The sequence below is a fragment of the Ictalurus punctatus genome, chromosome 26, assembly GCF_001660625.3.
Source record: "Ictalurus punctatus breed USDA103 chromosome 26, Coco_2.0, whole genome shotgun sequence".
Lineage (NCBI taxonomy): Eukaryota > Metazoa > Chordata > Actinopteri > Siluriformes > Ictaluridae > Ictalurus > Ictalurus punctatus.
The window spans coordinates 9,521,585-9,546,460 of record NC_030441.2 but is presented as its reverse complement, the minus strand read 5'-3'; the positions used below and the strand labels follow the sequence as shown (position 1 = coordinate 9,546,460).

The following is a 24,876-nucleotide window of genomic DNA, read 5'->3' as shown; positions in this document are numbered from 1 at the left end:
TAGGGTACGATGAACAAAATGCAAAACTTTAACTTTCCTGCAGATGACTGGCTTTAAGTCAGTGACTTATTAGGCCAAATCAGTATGTAGCACTAAACAAAGTTACACATCTCAGATCCCAGATTACAGTTAGTGTATATACACCACACTCGTCTAACTGGCAGAAGAGGAGATGTCATTGTTATTTATAAATATTGTTATTTATAACAATACTCTTACCATTACACAAAAATCTGGATATAAATTTAAATCTTTTGAAGTTCTTTGTACTAACATAACATTTTGGAGATGCTCTGACCCAATAGTCTAGTCATTCACAATCTGGCAGGCTTGGGGAGTAACAGAATACATGTAACTTCGTTACATAATCCAAAAAAAAAAAAAACTTGGATCTGTTACAGTAATGTCAAAAAACAAAGCAATCAGATTTCAGGTATCAGGATTACAATTTTTTTCATTTCAAACCAAAGAAATTAAATGTTTTGAATTTGCATGTAATGTCTTTTTAATTGCTTTTAATCTTCTGTGAGGAGAAGCCTGTCACATAATTTGTTGTGTTGATGTAATAATATGAGATGCTGCGTGTGAAAGTTTCATGTGGAAAAAAGAGTTAAAATTCATCCAGAGGGCCAAAATACACACAGGGAAAGCGAGGATCAGCTTTCTGCATCAAAAAGACAAGTCAAAATGAAAAATATCAGATTTTTTCATAACAATCCTCATCTCTGTCGAGCCCCAATGCTGATGGCACAACTGCTAATAAAAAAGCAGGCTCCAGTTGTGCCAGCATGAGAGAGATAGAAAATCAATGAATGCCCAAGTAAAAGTGCAGAAAGACATTTTAAGACTTGGATTCAAGAGTTTGCATGGCTCAGGTATGATCATCGCACACAGAAAATGTTTTGTGACTTTTGTTAGAAAGCGGGCGGAGAAATAGCAGGGAAAGCAGATTTCATTACCGGAAAGAACCATTTCAAAAGAGACTGTGAGAAAACAGGGCTTAAAAAGTTTGTGACTCTGTAATCGCAGAGTGCACCACAAAAACCACCATAGGTACAAGCAGTGTCTCGTGCATGTGAACTACATGACTTTCTGTTCCCACTTTAAGGGAACTTGGATGCTGATGCTGTAAAAGGAGGCCAGACATACATAACACACGACATAACTGAAAGTAAGTGTTTTAAAAATTTTAAACGTAAGTTCAGTCTTATGTGGCACTTAAAAATCATTTGTGGATGTGTTTTTTTCTTATAGGAGCTAATGGCTCCTTAATAGATTATTTTGTCTGCAGCCCTGCTTTTGACATAACACAATATAGACATCTGCATGATTATAGTTCTGGTTATCTCTTGCTAGTTGTGACTCACATGAGTTTATAGTTTACTCAGAATGGTGCAATAAAGTAAAAAAACTGTGTGATCGGCAGTTCTGCAGACAGAAACACCTTATTGATGAGAGAGATCAATGGAGAATGGCTGGGCTGGTTTGAGCTTATAGAAAGGCTACAGTAATTCAGATAATCACTCTGTACAATTATGCTGAGCAGAAAAGCGAAAATGAAAGTGCAATGCATCGAGCTATGAGGCAGATGGGCTGCAACAGCAGATGATTACATTTGGTTCCACTTCTGTCAGCCAAGAACAGAAAGCTGAGGCTGCAGTGGGCACAGGCTCATCAAAACTGAACAGAGGCTGGATGTGGTGTAATGGTGTGTGGAATGTCTTCTTGGCCACTTTGGGCTTGTTAATAAAAAATCATCACTTAAACGCCACAGCCTTTTTGAGTATTGTTGCTGACCATGTGTATCCCTTCATGGCCACAATTTAGCCATCTTATAATGGCTACTTCTTGCATGATAATGCATCATGTCACAAAGTAAAAGTCATCTCAAACTGGTTTGAACATAACGATGAGTTCAGTGTCCTTCGTTGAAAATCTGCAGGCACTGCACGATGCGATCATGTCAACATGGACCAGAATCTCAAAGGAATGTTTCCAATATCTTGTGGAATCCATGCGATGTAGTATTGAGGCTGTTTTGAGAGCAAAGGGAGGCCCTATCCAGCATTAATTGAGTGTTCCTAATGAAGTGCTCTGTGAGTGTATATTCAGGTACATAGTTATCTGGATTTGACAGGTCATTGTTATTTTAGCTGTCTGCCACAGTATTTGGAGCTGAGGTTAATTAACACACAAGTTCAAAGTGCAGACTTTCAACTTTAAGATGAGGGTGTTTGTCATGATTGGGAGGGGAAGGTGGATGCAAATGTAGCTTATATATTGTGAAAAGTACAACCTAACCAACCAAGACCACACAAAAAAACTAAACAAAAACCATTAACTTGGACAGAGGAAAACAAGCAAAAAACATCACACTACAAAACAGGAAAACCATGGCATAAACAACAACAAAAGCTTGACAATGGAACACACAGAAACCAGAACGTAAATAAGGTTGCTTATTAGGAGTAACACAGAAGAGGTGTGAGTGATCAGTGGGACTTGTGACATGGTCATGTGATAAGCTGGGGCTGATGGGTAACAGCTCAGAACCTATATCAGCATAACATGAAAGCATTAGATCCAAATCAAGTAAACAATGTAGGCATTTCATTACTTCTTATATAGCCCCCCCACCCCTTTTAATAAGCCAAAAGTATTTGGACAAACCCACAATCATAAATCAAAGTGTCATTTTTAATGCTTGGTTTTAATCCTTTGCTGTCACTGACACTACTGATCTACACAAACAACTTTTATATTTCACAGAAGAGGCCTTTTGGACATTAAGTACTTTTGAAAGCAACCCAAGACTTTATAAGGTAAAAAAGTGGAATGTTTTGCAATGGCCAGGTCAATTCTCTGACCTGAATCCAATTGAGTATGTATTTCAAGGCAAAACACCCCAAGAACAAGCAGGAACACAGGCATCCTGCTTGTTCTTGGGGTGTTTTGCCTTGAAATACATACTCAATTGGATTCAGGTCAGAGAATTGACCTGGCCATTGCAAAACATTCCACTTTTTTACCTTATAAAGTCTTGGGTTGCTTTCAAAAGTACTTAATGTCCAAAAGGCCTCTTCTATGAAATATAAAAGTTGTTTGTGTAGATCAGTAGTGTCAGTGGTGTCGGTGAAGGGCCACAAACCTACAGAGATTAGCATTTTCCCTCTTTTAACACACCACATTCAGACAAGTGTAATTAGCTGATAGGTTGATTTGAATCTGGTCTGTCAGGGATGGCAGTGATACCTTTGAATAAGGAAGAACATCTGATAAGAATTGGCCCATGTTTACCAGAGTTTGAAAACTTGCCTGATGAGCTCAACCAGATCTTTGGTGAGTCTGCTAGCAAGGCAGTGTGTTGGGACTTTACGTTCTTCTAAAAGACAGCTGGAGGAGATATAGTGATATTCCCCATGTCTTATATTATATGGTGTCTGTTTCCTGTGATGGAAATCAGCTATGTGAATTGACTGTGGGACCTGAAGAACTTAGGGTTTAAAAAAAAAAAAACATGCTGTCTCCAGTCTTGTCTTGTTCTCACTGATGTCACTCTACCATTACGTAACCTTTTTTCAGAGGAACAACTTTTACCTGCAAAATGTCAGCCTCTCCCCCTTTATCTAACAAATTTGGCTTTATTAGTATTGCCATGGAAATAAATAAATAAAGAGTAATGAAGAAATATAAATAAAAATCATTTATTGTAATGAAACTGAACTTCAGTGATTTAAAAACTATAGTAATCCACAGTATGGTACTTCATCAATTGTAGTATGTATGACATGAAGGTATTACATTCATACATTCTTCTTGTCTATTTGCTGTATTATTAAAAGGGTTGCAGTGGATCTGGAGCCTGGGAACACTGGACAATTTAGCTCACCCAATCTGCATACTGGCTTGTTTTTGAGATTTTTCTTTACTTTCTCTTATGCTTAAAATCTGTTTCATACTCTTGATGCTGATTCTTGTTGTGAGTGTATTCTGTACCAGGGTGTTCTGACCTGACATGCCTCACCATTAGATAAGTGGATGGAATGTACATAAAAAGATAGATAACGACACACACATTGTCATGTGAAGACCCTTTTTATCATACAATCAGCTAAGCTGCTCTGAATACGTTACAGCATAAATTACCTTTATGCGTATTTTTGTAGGCCACCCCAGAAGTTAGCATCATCCCGGTTCCCAAGCCCATAGGATTTTTCGGCTTTTGGATTATTGCAGAAAATAAACTCTGTGACCAACAAAAGTTTATGATTCTTACATGTTTCGTTCATTAAGATAAGATTCATAAGATTTTGAAGACTATACACTCGCTAGAAGTAAAAAGCTAATGTTAGGCTATAAACGAACTACTCCATGGTTGCATGACTTCAACATAACCAACACTAAGACAACTCTTTCAATCTTTATTTAAAAAAAACAAAACAAAACAATACAATTGGAAAGTACTATAAATTGATCGATCTACAAGTTGGAAAGTTTGCATTGCAAGAGTGCGAGTATAAACACAACGATGATGTCGTAGATGAGATTTCCTGTTCGGCATGATGTTTAATGTCCCTGACAACCTCTGTAGTCCTATTTAGCCACTTGTTAGCAACCGTCTTTTTCAAGACACGAAAAATCTTTTTAAACAATCCTGAGTGGAGTGTTACTGATGTATTTTATAGTGTAGTATAAAACGGGAACATATATTGAGCTTGTGTTAACCACAGACCTTATTTCAGGCATTTAACCAAAAAAACCCAGTCAAAAACCCCATTGACCTCGGGATGATGGATGTCCAGTAGACAGGATAATAAAGTGGAGATCATGAAAAAACAACAGAAAAAAGTAATAATGCATGGCCGCTTAGGGTTTCCATAAAAATCAGAGTAAATTGTCTTCTAAGTTATAGACTTAATACTAATCAAAAAGTTAAGACTGAACTAAAATGTGAAGAAACTCAAGACAACTAGAAACAGAGTGGAAACCAAAGAGTCAGAAAAAAGTATGCATATTTATTATTAATACTTGCAAATATATGGAAAACCATATTGCAGATAAGCTTGACCAATGAGAGCTGGATCAGAGCCACACAGGTGATTCATCCAATCAGCTAATCTTGCTGTAGCTGGTGACTCCACCCTAAAAAGTTAACACAGAACAGAACACACCAGAACAGACGGAGAGCAATGAGAAGCTATTAGAGAATCTATAGTAGCAAAAAGAGATTGAGGAACAGAAGAGACTAGTTTAATCTTAAACTACAACCCGAGGAAAAGAATAATACTTACCTGAAAGAGAAATCCTGAAGTCCAAATAGGGATGAAAAGGCGAGTGATGAAGTGAGTTCATCAATTTGCTGTTTCCTGGTAAACCCAAGAAGAAAAGACAAAGTCTAGTAAACCACCAAGGAACTCGGTGAATTAATATATTTTTTTTTTCAACAGTGAGAAATGGGAATGTAAAATTTGTTATTGAGTGAGTTTAGTTAAGAAAACTTGTGTGAATTGTACCACGAGGTATAATGAGTGTCTATTGATCACATATACATATGCACATCTTCACAGCATGTTAGGGGGCTGGGGTCAGCTATGATACAGTGCCCCTGGACTAGAGAGGGTTAAGAGCCTTGCTCAAGGGCCCAACAGTGGCAACTTGGCAGTGTTGGGGCTTGAATCCCTGATCTTCCGATCAGTAACCCAGAGCCTTAACCGTCAAGCCACCACTGCCCCATAGCATGTCAAGCTAAAGCTAATGAGAGTACGGAGAGTTAGGAAGGTTAAAATAATTGTCTGAAATGTTAGAAAAATGTTTCTAAGAGTATTTTCCTACTGTTGTAGACTTATTTCTTTGTATGTATATTTTGTTTGAATTTGGATCATGTTTTCAACAAGGATTGGTGAATATTTCCTAGAGGACACTTCATGCACAAATCTTCTTGTGCATTCAATGGCGAGCCAACCCAGAACCTTATCTGAACTGTGATTGTCTTCTGCTCGTGAATTTTTGAGTAATTTCCAACTCAACATCACTCTGAATTTTCTCAACAATAGAAGGATTGATGTGTTTTGTTCTTGAGTCTGGACATTTGAGTGTTTATATTCAGAAAGTTTGAATTTTGTAATTCAGCACTGGTAATCAGTAGTGAATTGTTTACTTGCATTGTAATGGTAACTAATAGGTAAATGGAAGTATATTTACTTAGTTTAATTAAATTTCCTTAAGCTATTTTGGTATATGAATGATAAAAGAGTAAACTTTGATAGTAGATTAGGAAACTAGAATACAGCTAAAATATCTATTAGATCCAAACCCCTAAAAAATAGGCATAATTAGATTAGTATAATGAAATTAAGTAAATAAAAAGGAGATTGATTTAAGGAAAGGAGCAGGACATAGTCAATAGGGGAATTTTATTCTTTATTTGTGGGTGTTGTCTGTTTTATTTAAACTATTTGTTGTATTGTTTAATATCTTTATCTGAACATTTATTTTATTCTTCTAAGTAATTCAACACATTTGATCACTTTCCACTAAAGTCAGTTGTTGCAGTGTGTGTGTGTATCATTTGCCTCTTTTTCGTACCCTGGTGGTCTTCTGATCAGCCCAAAATCTGCTTGTGGTTCCATTTGAGGTGTTACATAACATAATCTGTGGCCTTGACAACATCCTCTGAATGATGCAGTTAAAACGTTATATCTTAGTTATCATTTAACCTTATAGGAACATTATTTGAAATGAGAAAACATCCTTAAAACATTCTTTTAACATTAGATTAAAATGTTTTGTTTAAAACATTAATAGAACTTATAGGTAATGTTAGCCGAAGTTGCGAGAATGTTCCCTGCTAGCTGAGCTAATGGCGACTTCATAGTACAGCGACTGGCGACTTGCAGAGATAAAATCGCTATATGTGTGAACGCACCTTTACACACTATCACTCACTCGTGCTTTCATGCAACATTCAAACTAAAGATGCACATCTGACTTTTATTCACCCCAAAAAACAAGACAATACAACAAACAATACAATGACAAACTCCAAAACAAGACAACCTAAGAAACACAATACAGAGGCAAACTCAACAAACACAACTCATTGCAAACATAAGGCCTTTTGCATAGACAATATGAATTCTATGAAGCCTGTATAAAACCTTTACTGAAGTAGAAACTATTGAACTGCACAAGGGTTCTCTGACATCAGGAATTTTAACCACCTGCATCCACTCATGCACTAAGGCTATTCATCACTCCTGCTCCTCACCTCTGCCTAAATAATTCTGAATATAGCATATTTAAATAAACATCTACAGACCAATATGTCCTTAATGTCCACAGTGCCTTTCTGGGAAATATAAAAGTTGTTTGTGTAGATCAGTGGTGTCGGTGGTGAAGGGCCACAAACCAACAGAGATTAGCATTTCCCTCTTTTAACACACCACATTCAGACAAATGTAATTAGCTGATAGGTTGATTCAGGCGCTAAACTAGAAAGGATGTAAAATCCTGCTATACAGTGGCCCCCTGGTTTCAAACAAAGTTGCTGAGTTTGTCTTGAGCATGGGTAAGACGGTCCGTGCGGTTCTGCATGTCAATGCGGCGTCTGCTGACATCCGACTCTTCACGCAAGGCATCGGCAACGTTGGCACCGTCCATTAAACCCAGTATCTCACTGCACAGCAGCTGAGCGGATTCCTTCAGCATGAAGTATCGGATCAGCATGGGCACCTGGTCAGCCAAGCGCTGCACCACGATCTGTCAGGAGAGGGGAAAAATCTCTATAACTCAAAATTTCCAGGTTTTAAGTAACAGTGCATCCGGAAAGTATCCACAGCGCTTCACTTTTTCCACATTCTGTTATGTTACAGCCTTATTGCAAAATGGATTAAATTAATTGTGTGCATAAGAAAAAAAATGCAGCACGTTGTTTAATTCCTTTTTTAAAGGCCACAAGAAAACAAGGTATTGGTGAATGTAGTAATATATTGTAATAATCTCAATTAAATGTACTTATGTACATGTGCTTTTTATGTTTTTAATAAATTTGCAAAGATTTCAGACAAGCTTCTTTCACATTGTCATTATGGGGTATTGTTTGTAGAATTTTGAAGAAAATAATAAATTTAATCCATTTTGGAATAAGGCTGTAACATAACAAAATATGGAAAAAGTGAAGCTTTCCGGATGCACTGTAACTGTTTAATGGATGTGTATTTTTCTTATCGTTTCTAAAATGATCGTAAGCAATGTAGTTCAAAATAATAATAATACAATAAGTATTTGTGAGAACTATTTATTAATAATTAAAAATATCTTAAGACCGGAATGTTTTTAGACAACATATTTGATTTGATTATTATGCATACCCTCCTGTTTAAATATAGCTATAATGATAATTATGAATGAAGCCAAATGTACATTTGTATTTGTGCATATAGATCATTAACCGCTACTAAAATATACCTCATAATAAGCCCGCAGCATTTCAGGATATTTGTTTCTGTTGTCAAACCCAGCAAAGTTGTCTTCTGAAGCATTTTGTCCCTCAGCAGAGGGAGTCGCATTCAAGGTCTTGAAGTAGATGCCATCTTGAGTGTAGACCAATTGCTCCATCTCAAACTGCTCCATGATCCTCTGCTCCACCTTGGCTTCCTGCTTTGACTGAATGTTGTCGATCTTGTTCTGTGGTGTTGATTTTAAGTATGTGGTTATAGAGCTTCACAAAGAATGGATTTAACTGGTTCAGAAATATTTCACACTTTCACAAGACAAATGCTTTAAAACGTAAGAATTATATTCACCGTAGCAACACAATGGAGGAAAGGGTAAATGTTGAAGCAGGTTTTGGACACATCTGAAAACTCTTTCTGAATGGTGTCTGAAACACACAAGATTATTATAATATATTACTACATTCACCAATGCTTTATTTTCTTGTAGCCTTTAAAAAAGGAATTAAACAGCATGCTGAATTTTTTTTAATGCACTTCAAGAGAGAAAAAAAAGAGGCTGGTGAGAAATTGCTATGGTATAATAGTATTTTGAAGACTTAAGTTCAGTGTTGGTAACAGTAGCTCTGCTTTGCATCAGGCCACATCTCACCATCCCAATGTTGATAATTTCCCTATAACAACACTTCCCAGTGTTTTATTCCTTATGTACAATACACCATTTGGGTAAACTTCCATCAATAGAAGTGTCTGATCTGATGTCATTTTAGAGCTGTACAGAAGTACAACACATATATAATTATTGAATCTTTGTGTACATGCCAAAAATGTCTTAATACAATCAGATCCATAAGTATTGGGACAGTCACATGATTTTCATAATATTCCCGCATCACCACAATGGATCTGAAATGAAGTAATCAAGATGTGATAGAAGTGTAGACTTTCAGCTTTAATTCAAGTGGCTTAACAAAAATATTGCATCAATTGTTTAGGAATTACAGACATTTATATGGAGTCCCTCCATTTTCACAGGCTCAAAAGTAATTAGACAATTGCCTGATAAGTAGTTTCCTGGCCAGGTTTGGCTTGTTTCCTCATTATTTTATGCTATTGGTCTACTAAATCTAATGAAAGTTAAGTGGTGGAAACCTACCTCTGATGCCCCTGAGTGTCTCAATCGCTGGTCCTGTTAGCTGGATCACAAGCTTCTGCACCACCATCTCAAACACCTTGTAGTCACTGAAACCAGGCAGTTCACGTCCTCTGTGCTTCAGGTCATATTCACTCACCACTTCCTGGACCGTTTTGTGGACTGCATTGGGTTTAAAATTTGACCAAAAATGAACTTCCATCAGTTCCCATCAACAGGCATCATTTAATTGGAGTTTCCAAAAGGTTTATTTTAGCTGCTCTAAATATACTAGCCAAAGATAATTAGAAATATTTGTTCCTCTACACCAGGGTTGTGTAATCTTATCTGGAAAGGGCTGGCGTGGATGCAGGTTTTCATTCCAACCAAGCAGAAGCGACACCCAAATATATTGAAAGTCAAGTTGAACTGATTAAACAGGTGTAATCAGATGTGGCTCCTGCTTTATTGGAATGAAAACCTGCACCCACACCGGGCCTTTTCAGATAGGATTGGACACCCCTGATAGTTCTGCATGTGCCTTTTTTTTTTTTAAGAATATATTTTGACACTTGAAAATTATTAAAATGATTTGGCATGGCTTCTGCATATGACGACTGTGTACTCACATGATGCCTTTGTGTTGTCAAGATGATCTTTCCACTTTTTGAATTCAGACCGAAGCATTACAAACAAGTTGTCATTGTTGACCACTTCCCCAGATGCCAAGCGGTTGATCTTATCATTAAATTTTGCCAAGGTCTGAAAGAACAAGCAACCATGAACAAGAAATAGCCAAGCTGGTACAGGGTTTTAAAAAAGGGATTTATTGTTGAAAATTACACACATCAATAAAAAATTTCTTCCTCTTCTGTGGGTCCAGTGGTGGACCAGCTTCACACTGACTTAGCTCTTTTCTCAAGCTCCACAGCTGCTTCTTGATCTCCTCTGAGATCAGAGGTAACGATTTCTAAAAAAAAAAAAAGAAAGAAAAAAAAAAAGAGAGTTCAGAAAACCTACAATTAATGGGCTAATATTTTGTCACATTTCCTTTGGACAAGTATGCCCATTGCAGTCATCATGGACATTTACATTTACATTTATTAATTTAGCAGGTACTTTTATCCAAAGCTTTCGTGTTTACCAGTCTGCATTTTTCCACAAAATTCTTTTTTAGCTCAGACTGTAGAGTCATGTAATGTCATGTGTTCATGTCTATCAGATGATTACACGGAGTGAAACATCTCCTACAGTTGAGCTTCATTTGGGCTTATATTTTTCAGTCAGTTTCACTGACACATCCATAACATTTCAGCAGGGATTTTAGATGGTGCATGTGAACAGTCACAGGTGTAAGGAACATGAATAAGGTAAATTAGTTACTTTGTTATTCTAGCTATAGATGTTATATTTTAACCCTACCATCTAATATAATGACCAGCTGTCAGTGGGGATTGCTTTTGTGTCATCTAGTAGCCCTCTGTAGTACTCAATCATTCATGACTGCCTTTACTGATTTTCTGAACATATTGGCAAACTGTTCTACCTTACATTAAAACATAATAATAAGGAACAGTATAAAAAAAGTCTAAAAAGAGCTGTAACATACTTTGATGTGATCAACCAGGTCTTGAGTCAGTTTGCTGGCAAGACACTGAATAGTTGCTTTCTCCTCGTACAACAGGCAACTGGAAATAAAAAAAATTACCGTAAGTTCCCAGTTATCACAAGTGGGTCACATGTCATAAAAAATTAACAAGTTCTTCATACCTGAAGAATTCATGACGTCTGAAGAATTCCTTCTCTACTCGAGTGGCCTCAGACAGAGAGATTTTATCATCAATTTGCTTTTGGCCACGGCACTTAACGATGACATACCCTTTGCTTAAGGGAATGACCTGATTTCGGATTATATCCAAGATGTTTTTTTCTGTTCCCCTGTCTATAAGGTCTGGCTTTGTGAGAATAGCTGTTAGGAAAAATAAGTATAATAACGATAAAAATATTATTATTATTATTATTATTATTATTATTATTATTATTATTATTATCATTAACAACAACAAAAACAACAACAATAATAAATATAATAACAATGAATATAGCTGCCCATTAAGGAGCCAAGGACTTTATGATTGAGGGAAATGAGAAAAACAATTCTACTATTAACTCTTGTTTACTGAACAGATATACTAAATTTGATGGCTTTATGACAAGCTGTTACTGAGATATGGTCTCACTTCCTGTTTGGCAACTTTACAAGCAAATTTGTTTGTGCGTTACATTGTAACCATGCTGAATACTGCGCACAAAGATGAGACCAAGTTTTTAGGTGAAGAAGCAATAAAAATCCCAGTTTTTACTGTCTTTGTGTTTTGCAAATCACAACTCAAGAACACAAGCTACATCAAGAACACTTGGCACCTGCTATGGAATAATCAGAAAGAAGAATCATAATCTGTCTTTGTTTGGATCAAAAGTTATGAGCAGTTCGACAAATTTGTGAACAATAGCGCCCCTAGAGGTAAATTTAGACATAACTTCTTGGCATCCCTTATGTCTTGGTCTTTTACTCACATACTAAGTTTGGTCTGAATACATTAAATCATTGCTTAGACATGCCCTTACTTTCTGTTATAGAGACTTCACTGTCAAATCATTTTGCACATGTTGAACAAACTGTCGCACATATAAAAGAATCAGAGAAACAAGTTTTCTTCCCACGATAATGTCATGACTGAACAAAATTTGTAGGAGAAAAAGCAAAAAGCAACCCCCCACCCCACTCCCCCCAAAACCTATAAAAGGTGGGAAATCCAAATGGTTGAAATTAGCATCAGAATATCCGTGAACTTAACATGACCCAAAGAATTAGAGGAAAGTGTACTCATATTACTACAATGTTGCATGGCAGAATTATTATTGCAATTTTTGCTGTGTTGGTGTCTGAGATTGTCCTGTATCAGTGTGCTAAATTTTAGTGTACAAAGCATTCTATGGGCTGCTATAGAATCCCATGTAGAATTTAACTAAATAAAAATTTAAACTTTTGTTAAGTAGCTTGGTTGAAACTTTACCCAATGTCCTTTTTCCTTCAGGATCCACTTCCTGTGCCATTTTCAGAGCTTCTGTTGTTGCTATGTCAACATTACATGGGACCACGACCAAATTTATAGTTTGGTCCTTCTCTATATATTTCCGTATGAGATTTTTGATCTAGACAAAAATTAAACAAGCAAAGTTACATTAAATGTCCTTAATATGGTTAGAAAAAAGGGTCAAATCACAGTTTACACTAACCTGATGTCCGATGTCCTCAGGTTGACCTTTTACAGGAACTCGGGCAATCCCAGGGAGATCGATCAGTGTGAGGTCACACACATCAGGAGCCATGATCTCCAGAGTGATGAGTTCATCACAAATCCCAACACCTTCTCCAGCCAGCTCATTCTGGGCTGTTAGAAATATGTAAATAGTATTAAAAGAATTATAAACGTTGTTCTAATGATTTATGATAATGAGCTTCATAGAAAGTGTTAGGTTAAAAACTGCTGGCTATTCAACTTTTATTTATTTATTTTAAATCTACGTTACAAATCTTTCTTAAAGCACACCACTGGATAGAAATTCTAAAGCAGAACCTGACAGCAAGGTTCCTCTTTCAGAACCATAAGAAAGGAATCTTATCTGTTTGTCTTTAGCTCTTTATTTTATTACTCCCATTAATTTTACCAACCTGCTTCAACGTAGCCCTCAACCAGTGATGGGTCATCGAACTCAATAAACTGATCATTGTAAGATATTACGGCTTGCCATTGAACACCACATTTAATCTTCCTCAGCTTTAACTCCAGTGGACATCTTGTCACAATACCTAAAGTTGAAAAAACACATTATACATCACCTTTTGTTTCCTACTTCTCCTAATGTCAAACGGACAAATTTCACCTTTAGTGTGTGTGTGTGTGTGTGTGTGTGTGTGTGTGTGTGTGTGTGTGTGTGTAAAAAAGTGAGAATGTTGTAGCTTGATTTTTTCTTTAAACTGACAAATGTTAAACTAACAAATAAACTCAAATCTTAAAAAAGTAGTAAAAAGTAGTCATATATGTAAAGTAATATATTTATTACTCTGTAAGAGAAATGGGAAACAACCCACCACTTCCTCTGGGCAATGCCACTCCAGATAGCGCTTCTAACACAGAGCTTTTTCCAGAACTCTGATCTCCAATTACAGCTATAGTTGGCAAAGCCAAATCTTCGTCAATACCAATCAGTCTCAAAGAGTCAATCAGATCAATATAAGGACGGACCCTCTCCTCTAAATGGCTATGGAAAACCCCTTCCATTGGCTTACTGTGGATAAGTAAAAGGCATCAAGTTTTATAGACAGTATTACAATTACACAAGTTGATGACTGCTTGATCACATTAAATTCACACTGACCTCTTTTCCCCAGCATAAGCAATGTCTTCATAGCTTCCTTGTTCACTCTCCATAATCTAGGAAACAAATTCCATATATGCAGCCGTTGTTGCTTTCCTTTAATGTTTTTTACATGTAGAAATAATAACTTTTAGTCTTCCCACATTACAGAAATTAAGGTATTTTACTTACCTATCTGTGTACAGCAATTTGATTTCAAAAGCATGTGAATAAACTGGAAGTGATTCATGTGGCTATATATGTGTACACACATATATAGACACACACACACACACACACACACACACACACACACAGACACACCCCATATGCCAACCCTCTCTGGCTGGAGAACGGTAAAAAAAAAAAAATGGCCACATTTGTGCAATAAGTTAAGAAACCAAAAGTGAAACATCTAAATGTCTGGATTTTCCAATATGTACTGTTTGGACTTTCCGTTTTATTTAGGCCTCTCTAATTATCAAATTAATCTCAACCTCAGGAACAGGCCAGTTTTGTTGCAGCTTTGTTCAAAAACTATGAGTAACTCAATCATACAAGCAAAAAGTCCCACTACCAAGATCTATCACTGTTTCATATTTGATCAACAACTAAAATAACATATTATGCAATTTATAAAAAATTTTTTTTTTAGCTGTTTGGAAAATATTCAACATTTTTACATATTGATTTCTTTAAAATCATTATGACAATATACATTCCAATCAGACATATAGTAAAACATACAGTCCTAAAACTGCTAATTATCATGTCTGCCACCTCCAGTAAATACCAACAAACTTTATTTACATAAGTAAATGTCCTGAGAAATATAATTTGGCAAAATTATCTGTAAGAAATAACCTGGTGTGCAGTTATAGAAATATAATTTGTTATAGGTGGTGTGACTTTACTTATTCCACTGCTGATGATGTTTGGTGATTTTCCAGAAACAGAATGTCCCAAATGATTTATTTCAGTTTTGCCCACACTAACAAGCTAGTTGCTGTTATCGCATTATAACAGCTATAACATTATAAATAGTTTTTCCCACACCAGTTTCTCTTTTTTCTTCCTCTTGAAATGAACCACAAACTTCCCTGTCCTTTAGATTTTCCTGTTTCAGAAAGCTTAAAGTTACTGTTTTCCCTCTGACTGACAAAGTGCAGACATAGAGACACAAGATATGCTAAATAAACGTCTCCTTGGAACATTTCTCCACATCAACAATTACGCACATTTTTGTTCAGTGTCTGTCAGACAAGTCCCAGTGTAAATTGATCTATAGACACAAATGCATATTAAAGTGCCTGCATTAATATAAACCTGTGACATGTAATACAGCTAACACTGCTGTCAGCTGTTATAGAAAATTAATCAAAACTTTCTGACCAATCAGATTGGTGAATTTAGTATTGTGGTATAATTAATAATAAGTTTCAGCTTGTAAAATGTTGGAGTACAGCTCTTGGTGGTGAACTCAGAATTTTATAACCTATGGTAGAAACAGGTTTTGAAACTGGTAGAAAGTGTATGAATATTCCATGAACTCTACCATTTCCATGAAACAGTGAATTGGTAAAAAATTGGTCTGTCAGCACATACCAACCAATTATGAGTTGATGGAAAATGGGGAAAGTACATTTACAAGGCATTGTGTGTCTGTATGAATAAGAAATGACCTCTAACAGTATTCAGAGTTTCTACAGCTGGTAGTCTGAGGTTGTTTACTAAGTGTAATCACTAAATGTTTTCAGCTCTCTCACATGGTGTGCCTCAGACTATTTCCACTATGTGGGCACATTATCCCTGACTTCATTTACACCCCACATAGCTCCCACAATGGATGTCTGTACCTTCAAACTTCTGTAAAATGAATTTGGCAAGTCTATGAAACCTCCTCCTGTAAAACTATATAATATTTTATAAATAAAAATGCCACAAATAAATTAATGTTCACCTTTTATTTGGATTTAACCTTCATACAAACAAGAAATGTGAAATCACCATCAAATAAACATAAAACTTTCACCTGTCAATATTAATATCTTTAACTTTCAACTACAACATAGGCTGATTATGTTATTCCTATGGATTGAAATAAAAAAATTTGAAAAAAATGCTGAGAGTTGCTGAAGAAAACAGAAAAAAGTGTGAGCAATAACAAGAACACATGTGGTTCACAGGTGGTCGATGGCACCCTATGACAGACTCTAGAGGTTTCGGGCAAGAAATACAAGCTGGTCTACATTATTTGGCTTCATAGACGCCCTTTCACATGTGACAATGTTGCCACCTGTACTAAAAACCCTCTCAGAGGGGGAGCTTGTGGCTTGAATACACAAATAATGTTTTGCCAGTTGGCTTACTCTGGGGAAGTTCTTATGATAGACTTTCCACCAATCCAGAGGATTTGAGTCATTGTCAGCATCTGGAGACAGAAGGTAGTTGCCGAGCTCCCTCTCAACTGCCTGGAGTACACTCAAGCCTTCTGTATTTGTAGCGGTGGACCTGTTTGAAAAAAAGCTAGCCAGAAACCGCTTTGTTTTCTTGGCTGGTGTCACTGCTGCAGAAGCGTCTCCCATAGCTTCTTCTCTGGACTCCTCTTCCCTTACCACAACAGCTCTCTCGCCCTTCCCTCTCCCTCTTGTCATAAGGCATGAATGCAGCGATCCGTGTTTGCTGCATGGGTTTCTCTTTTGACACAGCTGGTGATGGGGATGGGGTGAGGTGATGTTTCAGAGCTAGGTTAGCTTAAACCTTTATGGTGCCTCATTTTCTGACTCACAGAATATTCTATCGGGTGGAACTGCTTCACATGGTGACAGATTTGATGTGTTCCCGCTGCTAGTCAGCACCACTCTCCGGCACATTTTGCAGCGCACTGAAACCTGAAGCTTTTCAGAGCTTAGATAGCCAAACCTCTTCCATACCACTGAATTTGTCTTTCATCTCTTATCAACTATTTCGTCTGCTTTCTCTTCACTTGTGGAAGCTTGTTCAGTCGCATTTGTATTTCGGTCAGGGGTACTCGTTTTGTAGCTAAAACTTGCCGCGTTGGAGCTTAGCCTAACACTGCCGACCACTGGCTGTGTGCCTGTGGTGTACATCATCACGCACTTAGCCAATTGTGTTCTGCTCTTTCTGCTCTGCTCTTTCATGGTGCAGGCATCATACAACGAACTGATGCCTGCGCCATGAACGTTGGTCAGTGACAAATGTTTTAATGTACAGTATCTCACAAAAGTGAGTACACCCCTCACATTTTTGTAAATATTTGATTATATCTTTTCATGTGACAACACTGAAGAAATGACACTTTGCTACAATGTAAAGTAGTGAGTGTACAGCTTGTGTAACAGTGTAAATTTGCTGTCCCCTCAAAATAACTCAACACACAGACGTTAATGTCTAAACCGCTGGCAACAAAAGTGAGTACACCCCTAAGTGAAAATGTCCAAATTGAGCCCAATTAGCCATTTTCACATGACACGCCCCAGTGTCATGTGACTTGTTAGTGTTACAAGGTCTCAGGTGCGAATGGGGAGCAGGTGTGTTATATTTGGTGTCATTGCTCTCACACTCCCTCATACTGGTCACTGGAAGTTCAACATGGCACCTCATGGCATGAAGTGCCATGGCAAGAACTCTCTGAGGATCTGAAAAAAAGAATTGTTGCTCTACATAAAGATGGTCTAGGCTATAAGAAGATTGCCAAGACCCTGACACTGAGCTGCAGCACGGTGGCCAAGACCATACAGAGGTTTAACAGGTCAGGTTCCACTCAGAACAGGCCTCGCCATGGCCAACCAAAGAAGTTGAGTGCATGTGCTCAGCGTCAGATCCAGAGGTTGTCTTTGGGAAATAGACGTATGAGTGCTGCCAGCATTGCTGCCGAGGTTGAAGGGGTGGGGGGGTCATCCTGTCAGTGCTGACCATATGCCGCACACTGCATCAAATTGGTCTGCATGGCTGTCGTCCCAGAAGGAAGCCTCTTCTAAAGATGATGCACAAGAAAGCCTGCAAACAGTTTGCTGAAGACAAGCAGACTAAGGACATAGATTTACTGGAACCATGTCCTGTGGTCTGATGAGACCAAGATAAACTTATTTGGTTCAGATGGTGTCAAGCATGTGTGGTGGCAACCAGGTGAGGAGTAAAGGCTTAAAACGTATTTGTTTACTCAAGTCTACCCTGACTAGATTCTGTTCTACTACTTCGCAGTCATAATTATCTTTTTTCTCCCTCTCTCCATTCGCCGAGCCCCACACGAATTTATGGAGATACTAGAGATCCAGATCCTTTCTGCCTCTGGATGGAGCTCAAATCTTCTTTAATTCCAGACTGCTGGGACTACGGCTGCTCCTAACGCCATACAGACTTCATATAAATCCATAATGAACTTTTTCACACTAACTGTTGTGACCCAGATGAGGATGGGTTCCCTTCTGAGTCGGGTTCCTCTCAAGGTTTCTTCCTCTTAAAACATCTTAGGGAGTTTTTCCTTGCCACCGTCACCACTCAGTGGCTTGCTCAGTTGGGATAAATTTGCACCTTTAATATCTGTATACCATGTTGATATTTCTGTAAAGCTGCTTTGAGACAATGTCTATTGTAAAAAGCGCTATACAAATAAAATTTAATTGAATTGTCTCTTGCCTACAGTCAAGCATGGTGGTGGGAGTGTCATGGTCTGGGGCTGCATGAGTGCTGCCAGCACTAGGGAGCTACAGTTCACTGAGGGAACCATGAATGCCAACATGTACTGTGACATACTGAAGCAGAGCATGATCCCCTCCCTTCGGAGACTGGGCCGCAGGGCAGTATTCCAGCACGATTACCTTGCTAAAGAAGCTGAGGGTGAAGGTGATGGACTGGCCAAGCATGTCTCCAGACCTACACCCTATTGAGCATCTGTGGGGCATCCTCAAACAGAAGGTGGAGGAGCACAAGGTCTCTAACATCCACCAGCTCCGTGATGTCGTCATGGAGGAGTGGAAGAGGACTCCAGTGAAACCTGTGAAGCTCTGGTGAGCTCCATGCCCAAGAGGGTTAAGGCAGTGCTGGAAAATAATGGTGGCCACACAAAATAGACACTTTGGGCCCAATTTGGACATTTTGACTTAGGGGTGTACTCACTTTTGTTGCCAGCAGTTTAGACATTAATGTCTGTGTTGAGTTATTTTGAGGGGACAGCAAATTTACACTGTACACTCACTAGCTGTACACTCACTACTTTACATTGTAGCAAAGTGTCATTTCTTCAGTGTTGTCACATGAAAAGATATAATCAAATATTTACAAAAATGTGAGGGGTGTACTCACGTTTGTGAAATACTGTATCTAAACCTGTGTGTGATTTAAAATTGTTTAGAATGGAAAATGTTACTTTGATTGAATATGTAATACCATGCTCACGTGTTCTGAAATAAAATGTTTAATCTACACTTGCGTTTGATCATTCTTGTCTTGACACTCGAAATGACTAAACAATTGATGAATATCTGATGAACGCCATCAGAATCTGGTTCGTATGGTGGCGTTGAGAGTTTGCAAAGAGCTATTGTTGAGAAAATAGGCAAAACTGACCAAGGGAAGGAGTTTTTTAACAAAAATTTTCAAACATTAATGAAAAGACATTGTTCACTTTGCTACACGTATGGGGCAAAACGCATCAGTGTGTGAAAGGTTCAACAGAACGCTAAAGACCAGGATGTGGAGATATTTTACTGCTTTTAACATGAGAAAATACACCGACATAGTCCAGGATTTGATTCAAGCGTACAATCACAATTACCATTCCAGCATCAAAATGAAACCCATCGAGGTCAACGAAGCCGATTCCTTCAGAGTATTTAAAACCCTCTACGGACTGTTCTCACCTAAATTAAAGAAACTAAAATTCAAGTTTAAAGTCGGTGATATCGTTAGAACTTCCCGTTTAAAAAGACGGTTTGAAAAAGTATACGAGCAAAACTTTACGGATGAATATTTTACAATCTCCAAACAGATACCGAGAGATGCCCTGGTCACCCCATACTGTGTGACCAAGTTTGTTCAATTAAGCAGTACAAGAAATCAACACCCTTGATCTCATTTTGGTTTAAAGCCCAATTTCACACCAAAATTTTATTGGAATATTTTTGCTTTATGTAAAAATCATATCTGAGGTTAGAATTTAGTCGAGGCAAAAATTATAAATATAATATTCATAACTCTGTGCAACTACATGAGAACTAAAACGACATTGGACTCCAAATTGCTGAATGGTTTAGTTAAAAATTAGCAAAGAACGAGCCAAGATGCCCCAGTTAAACATTTATTAGAAAGTTTGAAAGAACAAAGGTGGAGTTGATAACTGAACTTTACATCGATTTCAATGAACAGAAAGACATAGAAATTGTGAAAATATGAACATGTGAAAGATTAACATTATGCCACTTCCTCATCTCCCTCTTCATCAAACTCGCCCTCCTCTTCAGCTGTGGCATCCTGGTACTGCTGATACTCAGACACAAGGTCATTCATGTTGCTCTCTGCCTCAGTGAACTCCATCTCATCCATTCCTTCTCCTGTGTACCAATGCAGGAAGGCCTTTCTCCTGAACATGGCTGTGAACTGCTCCGAGATGCGCTTGAACAGCTCCTGGATGGCTGTGCTGTTACCAATGAAGGTGGCAGCCATCTTAAGCCCTCTTGGTGGGATGTCACATACAGCTGTTTTGACATTGTTGGGGATCCATTCCACAAAATAGCTGCTGTTTTTGTTTTGCACATTGAGCATCTGCTCATCCACCTCTTTCATAGACATGCGGCCCCGGAAGATAGCAGCCACAGTCAGGTAGCGGCCATGGCGTGGATCACACGCCGCCATCATATTCTTGGCATCAAACATCTGTTGTGTTAGTTCAGGCACAGTTAGCGCACGGTACTGCTGGCTCCCCCTGCTGGTGAGTGGGGCAAAACCAGGCATGAAAAAGTGCAGACGAGGGAAGGGCACCATATTGACAGCCAGTTTTCGCAGGTCAGCATTGAGCTGCCCAGGAAAACGGAGGCAGGTGGTTACACCACTCATGGTGGCAGAAACAAGATGGTTAAGATCGCCATAAGTGGGAGTTGTGAGCTTTAAAGTGCGGAAACAGATGTCATAAAGTGCTTCATTGTCAATGCAGTACGTCTCATCAGTGTTCTCCACCAGTTGATGCACAGACAGAGTGGCGTTGTAGGGCTCCACCACAGTGTCTGAGACTTTAGGAGATGGCACAACACTGAACGTGTTCATGATGCGGTCGGGATACTCTTCACGGATCTTGCTGATGAGCAGCGTACCCATGCCCGATCCAGTGCCCCCACCCAAGGAGTGAGTGAGCTGGAAGCCCTGTAGGCAGTCACAGCTCTCAGCCTCCTTACGCACAACATCCAGCACTGAGTCCACCAGCTCAGCACCTTCAGTATAATGGCCTTTGGCCCAGTTGTTTCCAGCCCCACTTTGACCTGTGAAAAGCAGGACAATAAGGCTAAATTACAACATAAAGGCACCACAAACATGGCATTTTAAACAATTAAAGTGATCTATATAAAAATGTGTGCTTAATACATGCATTACTCTCCAAAAGAAAATATCCAGATCTTTGAATGCATTTTTTTGGAGTCATAGATACACCTTAAGAAATATATGTTGTATACATTGCTTGTGACCTACAATATCTAAAATGAGAAAAATCTAATATTCAATTCTAATATTCTAAAAATCTGATATTCAATTCTAATATTCTAAAAATCTAATTCTAAAAATCTAATATTCAATTCAATTTCAACTTGAATTTCTTTCCCTCATTTATTTAAATTGGCATTATATTGGGGTAAACTGGACCCTCTGCCTGCATTCATCCACTCATTCAGTGTTACTTATGAGCATAACAAAATGTGGCCCAGACACAAGATATAATAAATAAAAAGTTGCGTTCATGTTGGGTAAAATATTACATTAGGGCAGACATTTTACATCTGTATCCAACCATCTCCCCCCACCCCCAACTAGAAGAACATTTTATTTCAGTAGCACTTTAAAGGCCATGTAAGAAATATCTGGTTTACATTCAGGGGTTCAACAGCACAGACGAACAGTCTTACAATATTTTGAAGGATTCTGAAAAGTAAAACTTTGCTCATTCATGTATTTAATCATTTAGGAAGTCCTACATCTTACTTGTTCAAAAACTCCCTGGATATCCCTAATCTCTCCATAACCCCATAAAAACAAAAACTCATGTATTCATGCACTGCACATGTGCGGCAAAAAGATTGTCTAAAAAGGCATTAGGTAAGTTGTTTGCACAATATTGAATTGTGAAGGATCTGAAGACAATATGTAAGGGAATGGGACTTATTTCAGAGTGAAACTGCATATTTGGGTTTGGGTATGGAGATTAGCAATCAGAATTTGACTGGTTACAGAAATTGGGCATGTCTTTGCAAACAATATTTTTTTATTATTATTATTATTATTATTATTATTATTATTATTATCATCATTATTTTAATCATCCCACCATTTAGCCAAAATTCAGAGGCAGGGGAAAAAAACCTAAACAAAAATAAATAAATAAATCACAATGTGATCAGTACCCCCGAATCATGCACAATGTAACAAAGGAGATGAGCAAACAATGATAAATAAATAAATAAAAATACATTTTTTATTTCAATCATTAAAAATAAAATATAAATGTCACCCACCAAACACGAAGTTGTCTGGTCTGAACACTTGGCCAAAAGGACCAGATCTTACAGAGTCCATGGTCCCTGGCTCCAAGTCCACCAGTACAGCCCGGGGAACATACTTTCCACCTGTTTCACCACAGGACACACTTTCACTACGGCCAGTTAAGCATTTAAGGTGAGTAATTAAACCGTAAACTTATTTGGACACAAGGTGAAGCCATGAATGGGTTTACCAGTGGCTTCGTTGTAATACACGTTAATCCGCTCCAGCTGCAGGTCGCTGTCACCGTGGTAGGTACCAGTCGGGTCGATTCCGTGTTCATCACTGATCACCTCCCAAAACTACAACAACATCAAATTACAAAACCAGACCGTTATTATAGTCAGTGTTTACTACAGCATGTTCGTAACGTTAGCAAGCTAGCTCGAGCAGCGCGCGCAGTCAAGTCAACGGAAGCAATTTCAAAACAAACAAACAAACAATAAAAAAGCTATTTTCGACCTAAATCCTGAAATAAATCAGCTACGTCGTAGTTAATGTTCAGTTAAACAAGAGAAAATTAGCTTAAATAGTTAACCCATGGACAACTGGTCTAATATTCTTGTTGCTAAGTAACCCAAACATTTCCTACGACCCCCTTTTTTCCCTGAAGTTAACCTACTAATAAAACTAAACAGTAAGAATTGTAATAATATTCATGTTTTAAACTTACTTTTGCACCGATTTGATTCCCACACTGACCAGCTTGCATGTGAACGATTTCCCTCATTTTGAGAAGCGTTTACTAAACACAAACCGTGACCTCAAACACACTCGTCCTCACACTCAGAAGCTTGTTGTATCACGGACATTGATTGGCCACCAACAAATGTGTTCCGTCTCTATAGTGACGGGAATTCTGACTCGTTTTTGTGAATCTGAGCAGACTCAACTCAGCTCACCAATAAGAGCTGACTCTTTCGACTCCAAATGGATCAATGACATTTTTTCGATATTTGTGAAAGTTCTTCTTTGTCCAGCTATGGCTGAAATTGTTTAATGAAATCTAACTCCACCCTCCAATTAACAAAACACAAACAAAACTTTACATTGCATTATATACTGTACAATGCATTTGAATAACTGTTTCAGCAAGGGACTACACATGTACATCCATAAAAACACTAAGCAACACTGTTGTGTTCTGTTTTATTTGTGCTTCAGTATGAAGATTTATTTCCATCTATCCTGCTACCCTAACCCATTCTATGTGAAAGAACGTGTGTGTCGTATTTTTTTTTTGGATGTGTGTGTGTGTGTGTGTGTGTGTGTGTGTGTGTGTGTGTGTGTGTGTGTGTGTGTGTGTGTGTGTGTGTGGAATGCACATGACCATACTATGTAGGAATACATTCTATGTGAAAGAACATGTGTGTTTGTGTGTGTGGAAATGCACCAGAACCGGATTTAAAGTTTACTACTGACAAATATCTTTAACTACACCTGCCAAGATCAGTGACGGTTGGTGATGACCTTTGACCTACGCCTGTCAAAATCAATGATTAATCTATGGGAAAGAATGTGTAACTATATATCTTTAACTACACCTGTCAAGATCAATGACGGTTGGTGATGACCTTTGACCTACGCCTGTCAAAATCAATGATTAATCTATGGGAAAGAATGTGTAACTATATATCTTTAACTACACCTGTCAAGATCAGTGACTGTTGGTGATGACCTGTGACGTACATCTGTCAAGACCTGTCAACATAAACATGATTGATGATAATGATCTTGACCTTTGATCTAGACCTGTCAAAATAAGGTTTTACAAAATATACAAACTACTTCTCTCTCTCGTGGCTGCCCCAGCCACGCCCCTGTTGATGGAGCCTCTGAAAGGCCTCGGACCTTTCTGTGGTGCTGGAAGGTCTGTCAGGGGCCCCATTTGAGCAGTTAGAATCAGCCTCTGAGAAGCTTCTGACTCTAAAGGTAGCTCTTCTGCTGGCCCTGACATCTCTCAAGTGAGTAGGAGATCTACAAGCTCTCTCGATTGCCCCTTCCTGCCTTGACTTTGCCCCTGGATTAGCCAAGGCCTTCCTGTATCTTAGGCGGGATTATATTCCTAAAGTGCCTACATCGGCTGCCCAGCCTGTGGTGTTGCAG

At 38.1% G+C, this 24,876-nt stretch overlaps 2 protein-coding genes across 2 annotated transcripts; both read right to left on the bottom strand.

The window, feature by feature from the left end:
• Positions 1–6,970: 6,970 nt before the first annotated feature.
• Positions 6,971–14,291, bottom strand: LOC108258862 (interferon-induced GTP-binding protein Mx3). Its single transcript, XM_017457817.3, has 14 exons — positions 14,200–14,291; positions 14,029–14,084; positions 13,742–13,938; positions 13,322–13,459; positions 12,886–13,040; positions 12,663–12,801; positions 11,356–11,554; positions 11,195–11,273; positions 10,433–10,555; positions 10,215–10,347; positions 9,610–9,768; positions 8,805–8,881; positions 8,467–8,685; positions 6,971–7,758 (listed from the first exon to the last, which is right to left on the bottom strand). The coding sequence occupies exons 2-14, from the start codon at positions 14,079–14,081 to the stop codon at positions 7,534–7,536; spliced, it is 1,896 nt and encodes a 631-aa protein (XP_017313306.1). The 5' UTR covers positions 14,082–14,084; positions 14,200–14,291; the 3' UTR covers positions 6,971–7,533.
• A 6,022-nt stretch (positions 14,292–20,313) lies between these two features.
• Positions 20,314–23,695, bottom strand: LOC108258863 (tubulin beta-4B chain). The gene is made up of 4 exons (XM_017457818.3): positions 23,444–23,695; positions 22,964–23,072; positions 22,746–22,856; positions 20,314–21,500 (listed from the first exon to the last, which is right to left on the bottom strand). The coding sequence occupies exons 1-4, from the start codon at positions 23,498–23,500 to the stop codon at positions 20,440–20,442; spliced, it is 1,338 nt and encodes a 445-aa protein (XP_017313307.1). The 5' UTR covers positions 23,501–23,695; the 3' UTR covers positions 20,314–20,439.
• Positions 23,696–24,876: the final 1,181 nt, after the last annotated feature.